The sequence below is a fragment of the Medicago truncatula genome, chromosome 2 (genome assembly GCF_003473485.1).
Source record: "Medicago truncatula cultivar Jemalong A17 chromosome 2, MtrunA17r5.0-ANR, whole genome shotgun sequence".
NCBI classification, from domain to species: Eukaryota; Viridiplantae; Streptophyta; class Magnoliopsida; order Fabales; family Fabaceae; genus Medicago; species Medicago truncatula.
Window position 1 is genome coordinate 14,704,262 of NC_053043.1, and position 8,918 is coordinate 14,713,179.

General features: G+C 32.4%; 1 protein-coding gene across 1 annotated transcript; it reads left to right on the forward strand.

Moving 5' to 3' along the window:
* The first annotated feature begins 231 nt into the window (after window positions 1–231).
* LOC112419350 (uncharacterized) lies at window positions 232–849 on the forward strand. Its single transcript, XM_024776948.1, has one exon. It carries the CDS (start codon window positions 232–234, stop codon window positions 847–849), a length of 618 nt encoding a protein of 205 aa, XP_024632716.1.
* The last annotated feature ends 8,069 nt before the right edge of the window (window positions 850–8,918 follow it).

Sequence of the window (8,918 nt, forward strand, 5' to 3'; positions counted from 1 at the left end):
TGGAGATTAACAGTACCTGAAAAATTCAAATTCTTGATTTGGTTGGCTTGTCACAACGTTGTCCCCACTTTATCATTGCTCCATCACCGGAACATGGTAAATTGAGCAATTTGCTCTAGATGTGGTGTCCATGAAGAAACTTTATTTCACTGTTTAAGGGACTGTAATTTTTCTGCTGCAATTTGGAACAAAATCGGTTTCTCCTACCAGCCTTTCTTCTCCTCCATTTCGATGTCAGATTTGGTTAAGAGAAGGATCCTCAGCAATAACATCTTCAATTTGGCAGGTTCCATCACTAATGCTTTCTGTAAAGCTGAAGGCGCTGCCCCTTCACCTAGGCTGATCCGCTGGAACAATAACAACAGTCGGTGCACTATTTTGAATGTTGATGGCAGCTGTCTCGGTGTTCCCATTTGCGCAAGTTTTGGAGGTGTCTTTCGCGACAACACAGGAACATACATAGCAGGTTATTCGGGCTACATCAGTCATTCTCAGGATATTCTGTTTGCAGAGCTCACAGCTCTTTATCAAAGGTTAAGGTTGGCGGTCAACTTAAATTGTGAGGAATTGGCGTGCTATTCAGACTCCCTTCTTGCAATCAACCTCATCAAAGATGATTTAAATCATTTTCATGTTTATGTTGTTCTCATTCAAAACATCAAAGACATCATGGTTTCTCGTAATTTCAACCTTCATCACTCACTCAGAGAGGGAAATCAATGTGCAAACTTTATGGCTAAACTTGGAGCATCGAGCGATGTTGAATTGACTCTCCACTCTTCTCCTCTAGAGGACCTGCTGCCTCTGGTTAGGACGGATGAATTAGGAGTCCTCTTTATGAGGCGCTAGCCTCTCTCCTTTTTTCTGTTTTGTTTTAGCCTTGTAACAAAAAAAAAATCAAAAAATTAATAATTTGTATAATATACAAGGGTCGAAGTTCGAACATCGAAAATCTCACTTACTTACCTTAATCAACAAATTAATAATTTATATAAAATATAAATATGAAGGATTGGGATAAATGTCAAAGAATAAATTGACGTACAAAAAAATTATGAAAAGAGAATTGGGGTCTTCACTCTTAATTTTAAAAAGAAAAAGAATAATATTTATATTTTTTAGAAGAGTTCAATTTATATACAATTGAATTTCGTGATATTTTATTATTGAAATAATTAAAATCATTTTTTCCATTTAAAAAATAAATCAAATATATATTTTCAGAAAATTATTTAAGAAAAACTAAAAAAACATTATTTTTAGGAAAAAAAATTATTTTTAATAAGTATTGGTCAAAATGCTAATTTGAATGGGTAATTATTTAATTTTTATTCAAAAAATTATTTAATTTTATTGTCCAAAATTGTTACAATATAAATTTAATGAATGTGACATTTTATTATTTAAATTTATAAACTATAAATACCGGTTATTTTTTAAGTGAACACTCAAATTAGTCTCACATAATTTTTTTCTCAGGTCAATTAGTCTCCGATGAAAAAAGTTAACTCAAGTTAACCATTGACATTTTCATATTGTCAACAATTCGAAATGTTTAATAAAATAAAGTAGATTCAAAAGATCTTTGTTGTGGATATAAATGAAGAAATAAACTTTCTCTTTCAAATAAATGGCTTAGGATGCCACACATTTTACACTTTCATAAAATATTTACTTAAAACCCTATATTAAAATCTCATTAACAAAGTGTCGAGGTTCATCAAACCATATTCAAAGTCAGAGGCAACTAAACGGAATCCAATAGTCATCGAATAATCCATAGAAACTAAACGGAATGTTTTCCTAAAAGATGGAGCCAACACTTATATTACAAAGTGTGCACTAATCTACTATACTGTTTTTTTATAACAAAATCTAGTAGATTTTGTTGTATAAAATAGAATATGTGTGCGTATAAATAACATTTTTAAAACTTACGTGTTTGTCTTTCCGCTTTTTTTACTGCGCCAACATGTGTATATTATCAACGATATTTTATCAAAATTTGCTTGTAAATACAAACAATATTATATAGTTTTTTATATATATTAAAACTATAAGCATGTCTATTTGTGACTTTCAAATGTAACAAACTTAACAACCATATTTATCTTTTCACATTGACAACAATAATATACTAACAAATATAATAAAAAATCTTTTTTTTTTAATAACACCAACAATATAACATTATTATAGGAAAATATGTTTAAGGGTATAATTGGAATAACAGAAAAGTCAGCCTAAAAGAGCGGAAACATGTTATTTTCTTTATATATAGTATTGATACTATAAAATTATGTATATAACTTGCCCCCACAACATAAAATTTATGGATTTGTCACTAGTAAGAAAGACAACTTGTGCGCATAGATCATATGACTATGGATGAACATGGGAATCATTTATAACATGGGAATAATTTATAACATGGAATCACGATGATGCACATTGTCATGTTCATATTAGTCCTAAGATGACATATTATGATGTGTAACACATATTATCACTTAGACAAATTGCATTTGAGACAAGGAGGGATATGTGAGACATTTAGAAAACATGTTATAACATCAAAGAAGTATGCAAAGACACTAAGGACATGTTATTTTTCAAGAGCGTGACATGGCGTTCAAGATACACGACATAGGAAGCATAGTATCAATCTTCCTAACCTATCATGTTATAAAAAAAGTAATGGACATATTAACACATAACAAGTATACACATGTCTACCTCAAAAAAAAAAATATATACACACGGTAATAAGGAAATGCATTACATCATAAAACAATCACATACACACTGGCATGCTTGCTTTATTTCAAGAATTCAAACATAACGTTCACAAAAGTTATGATGCACAAGACATTTTCCCCATGAAAACCTTCACATATTTACTCCCCTTTGATATTTCCTCTCATAAAAGGCAACACCTGATATATTCCTACACATGGGACAACTATGATCATTTGATGCCACTACTCCTAATACTATGTAAGGAATGTGGTATATGCTCATGCATAGATGTGTACTCTTAGATCCACAAAGAATCACTCGACTTACACTAACATCCATTCAGGCGACATGAAAAAGTACGAAAGGGTTTCTTGATAGCTCCTAACAATCAAGTTATCTCCTCGATATCACTTAGGAATTCTTCCCCTTAGCCTGCCCGTGTAGTCTCTTGTGACTTCCCACACATCAGGCATAATATCCACATAGTGTACCGCATCATTAGTCCCAACACACACTAGGTATATAACAACGACGCATAAATGAAACATTCCTCTTTAAGTTAACTTGCGTCGCAACTTCAATGGTTTATTGAGGATTATTAGAAGTTCATTTCTCAAATAAGGATCACCAGTCTTAAGATTGCTTTTATCCCCTCATTAGACTCAACCCATTACTTAGTCCGAGGGCTCTCGCCCACAGAGATTAAAGGGTTTAACAACACTTTCTTTACTATATTTAACAACACGATCTTTGGAAGGATTTAGCACAACCATAAACATGTATTTATTACAATTCAAGAGACGCAAATAGAGTCAACAACATAATAAACACACTATTTCTTACGGAGTAAAAACTTCAGGTAACTCATAGTAAACATAATATTTCAGGTATTCAGACATAAGCACATGATTGCGCAACTTAGGATAACATAAAGCACACAACACCTTAGTATCCTTGCTAAACAATTTTAAAGCTAACTTAGTTAAGTAATAATTTAGTTTATTACTTACGCTTAATAGGCTCGACAATTGGCTTCACCTTGAATGTCATAGTCCTCGTATTTGAATTCGGGTTCAAGTAAGGCTTTTAGAATATTTTTCAACTTCATTATTACCTTGAGCATAGAATCCAATACTTGATATATGTCGATATTTTTGCACGCACTCATCGATAAACTTTAAGTTCAAACACCAAAATCTGCAACCAAATTTCTACAAATTCATGAAGAATAAAAATTAGAAATTCAATTATCGTCAAATGAAATCACAATAAACATTATTGTACCCTAATTCCTAAAGTTAAACCCTAACTATTCCAAAATATAAATAAATTAAAATTTGAAATTATTCTCATATTTGACCATACTACCAGTGAAAAGAAATGTACCTTTCGGAGGTGAAGAAGTGTATGCGTTGATGAGGGAAGAGAAACCCTATTTAGGGTTTTGCTGAAGGAAAATGAAAATAAAAATTGAGAATGAAGAAGATGATGAGCTCCAAAGAGAGCTCCAAAGAGAAACAAGAAGTGATGACCAATAAATAATAAAGAGAAAGGAATAAAAAGGGAAGGAAAATAAATGGTATAGATGAAATCCTAAACTAAATATTTATGAAATATTAAAACCTGTTTTGGTATACGAATTATACAAGAAAGGTTGAATATTTTTATAAGGAAAAGGAATAATATTTACATTTTATTGATAAATTCTATAAGAGTTTAATTTCTATACAATCTAATTTTAATGAATGAGATATTTTATTAAAAAACTATTATTAAATAGTAATTATATTGAAAATACTTTTTTTAATCAAAAGATTGGGGGGCATCAGACTTGACCCAGGTATAATGTAACACCCCGTTTTTTCAACTTAATTTTTTTTTTTTTACAAAAATCAGAGTAAAACAACTAAACATGATGCTATATTTCTTTCAAATATGAATATAGTAAAGTTACTATTTATTTCAATCATCTCATGTCATCAACTTAAATCTTAATGCAGCGGAAAACAATTAAATTCAACATCATGTTGGCACAACGGCCTCAACTTAAACAACTTATTAAATCCAGTCTAAACAAATATTCAACATAAGTTCATAATAAACATGTAACACATGGAAAGACAATCAAGATTCCCCATCCCGTTACGTATCAGAGCGAACCTAAGACGACACGTGAGAGAGTCACTCACTTCAACAACTAACCTTGATTATCTGCAAGTTACCCACGTAGAGGCAACATTTCCAAGCAGAAGGGGTGAAATTTCACTTTCAATAATAATAAGCATATAATTCATCAAATGCATTTAACAACTTAAACATCATCAATTAACAATAATAATTCTTCATTAATAACTCATTGAAAAATGAAAACTTTACGACAACGACAATGCAACATCAACGACCTCAACTCGACAATGCAACTACAACTTCTTAATCATGCATGTGGTACCAAACAGGGCATCAAACCCTCAACATATATAGTATAATTATACTCGCAGGGCATCAAGCCCTCAACATAAAGAGCAAAAGCTCACAAGGCATCAAGCCCCCAACGTAAAGAGCAAATGATCACAGGGCATCAAGCCCTCGACTTCAAATGAGTATGCATGGACTCAGCAACTTACAACTTAGACAACTTCAACTCATATGACTCCAATATCTTGAAACAACAACTTACAACTTGACCAACATATGCAACTTAATGATTAAATAATCAATAACGGCAGAGACATCACATACAACAACTTGAATCATAGCAACATTAATCATAACAACTTGAATGATATAACATCAATATTTTCTATATCATACATTTTCCACATAATTGTATATAGCTCAAATTAACCAACCACATTAACAGCTTAATTCAGACTCTCTGAAACACCTTATAATAGTCAACAACTTTCATTCCTACCCCAAGGACCAACTCAGAACATCATATGCGAAGAGGATCGCAAGAACCCTAAACAAGGTTGTCTGTCACTAAGTAACTGGCGAGGCAAGCCACTCTACTCGCTATGGCGAGTTCAGGAAAAAGGGTGTTCGCTATGGCGAGTAAGCTACTCGCCGTGACGAGCTAAAATTGATTGCTCTCGGGAGTTTGACATTTTTCACTCAAAAATCCCGTCTTTTAACTTCTCTAAGCCCAAATTTAATCTAAAAACTTGCCTAATCATTCCTAAACAGGTTAAGGCACTCAAAACCATCTAAAATTTAACCTCTAACATTATTTCACAAAATCATGTTTCACTCACTGGGTAACTCACTATGGCGAGCGATTCACTCGCAACGGCGAGCGACATCTGGGTTTACTCGCGAGGCGAAGGGACTTACTCGCGAGGCGAGCGATGAAGTTCATCACTCGCGAGACGCGGATCATTACTTGCCAAGGCGAGCGATGAATGTCAGCTCGGGCAGAATTGCAGATTTTCTCAAAACTCATCTAGTTCCATGGTTCTAACCTTAAAACTGATTCTAATCATTGTTCTATGAATAGTCTAAGGTCTGGACACTATTTCTACATCAATTCAACAGGTTTCTACTCTTAATTGGTCAATTCTCCAACTTTAACCCTAATTCTCAAATCTCCCAAACTACAACCTACATCATGTTAAATCCAATTTTCAAAATTAAATTACTTAGAATTATAGAAAGTTAGTCTCACCCTTACCTTAGATTAATCGATTGCAAGCTTCTCCTCTTTGGTTCTTCTCTTATCTTGGTTTCTCCCTTTTTCTCCAAAAACTTGTTTTACGTGAAAACTATTATGACTCTCTTTCTCCTATTTATTTCCTCAACCCTCTTTATCTTATTTCCACTTATTCCACTAAACTCTTCTAAATCTCAAAACAGCCCCCACAACTTAATCTTATATTATTTTCAAATCTTATTCTATTAAATAATAAAATAAGCCACTTAATAAGTCAACAACGCATCACATAATAATATAAATCACATAAGTCATATAAATAGACTCAAAACCCAATAAAATACTCAAATAATTAAATAGGGCGTTACATATAACCTAAACGGTGATACATCGTGATAAATCAAACCAAGTGGACCAACCATAATATATCTTAATAAAAATCCACTAATCACGGGTGCAAACAAGTGAACCCACATACTGGCACGAAACCAGGTTACAAAAAAATATGACAAGCTAACATCTTTGAAGAATAATTAGGGTTTAATTTCGGCGAATGGATCGACCGCAAACATGGTATCAAAATTCAAGTGCCATCAGCTCCATGAACAAAGCAACAAGCATAAAAGCTCTTTCGAGCATGAATTACCAGAGTGTAGGTAGACAAGACACCTTGAAATCTACATATATCAACATACATGGAAATATCACTAAGTTGAAGAAGTCAGGCCACCAAACAGAACATGTTTCATACATACTCGTAAGAACTTAGATCGAGTGATAAGTCCAATACGTTAGTAACTAGACCCTTTCGAGTTAACAGAACGAGACCCTTTGGGTTTTTGAGTCACAAAGCAAAAAACCACTGCAAAATGAGTACAAGTCTAAATCACCAAATCTCGTATCGAACAACAATATAAACACAAAACCAAACCGTCAAAGACATCGAAGAACGACGAAACAAAACACAACTGGTGAACCAAACCAAACAAACAAAAGTAACAACACAACTAAACCACAAACACAGAACAACCTGCGAAACCAACAACACAAACTCAGCAACACCGCAACGGTTAAAATACAATGATTTGTTCTATCATCGAGGAATGCAAAAGAAACCCAAAGGATTCAGGAACATCGATGGATCCACAAACCTACAAGAAGAACATATCTACGCCAAATCTGAGCAACCATACCATAGGACATCGAAGCCCAACACACAAATGGAAAACGTTGGAAGAAACATCATCAGAAGCAACAGAACGCCAAGAACAAGGTCGTAGACGAGAGGTGTTGAGAAACTTGTTCCTTCAAAGAACCACCGCCGAGAGGACAAGGACGGGAGGTGATGCGGACATGGAAAAGGTTTGGATAGGAGGGAAGGCGGCGGGTTGGCTTTCTTAGAGAGAGGTCAGAGACAATTATTTTTAGAGAGAGGAAAAAATATGATCAAGTGAAATCCATGGTAAACCTTGAAAAAGAAATGGCAAAATAAAATGATATTGAAAATATATCATGAATGTGGTCTGTTTTTGTGTGTGAGTTTCTAATGACTATTGTTATTTCGTCTATCTACTAAAAAAACTAATTAATACTATTTATTTCTCTTTGTTATTTATAAAAAATACTTCATAATAGTTCATTTTCAACAAATAGTTAATAATTTTTTAAACATTAAAAATTATAAATAAAAGTAAATAAATAATTTGTATAAATATAAATTAAAAAGTAATCAAAGAAATAAATGAGAGTTGACGTAGCTGAATTTTAAATTATTTTATGAAAAATACAACATTTTAAGAAATAGGTACTTTTGTATTTTTTATTCCTTTTGTACACGGTTGTAGTTTGACTAAAAAAATACTTTAAAATTGACTAAGCAATTGAACTCAAATGGTTAATGAGCTCCCGCAATGACGAATTATTCATAAGAACATGTGTTCAATTCTTGGTCAGACTTTACTTACGTTCCGACCGATTTTCACTGAGAATCGGTTGGTTAACACAAAAAATACATTATAAATTTTAAATATAATGCAAAACTATTTTTAATAATTCATATAAAATAATCTAATTTATATGTAAAGACAATAATATAGCATTAATAGGTGTGATATTGTATTATTTAAAATTACTAAAAGTAAATAAAAAATAGTTTTTGTGCACATTAAAATATTTTTAAAAAATTTCTGCAATATTAGATATGTCTTTGATGAGATGATAAGACATTTCTTCAAGCTTAACAATGGTTTGGGTTTAAATCCTACCCACTTTTATACACAATTTACACACACAAAATAAAAAAGATACGGCTCAAGTTTTTTTAGATTATTTTATAAAAATAAATCACCTTCTTATAAAATATTTATTTATTCCTTGAAAAAAATATAAAATTGAAAAATAATGGGGATCAAAAAGCTTATCGGCGTGGCATATGAGATTTATGATTGTTATCGATCGGGGCTTCACCACTATTGTACCTCCACAAAGAATTGTTGCAAGATCCTTTGAAATGATTTTGAACTCCCCTTTT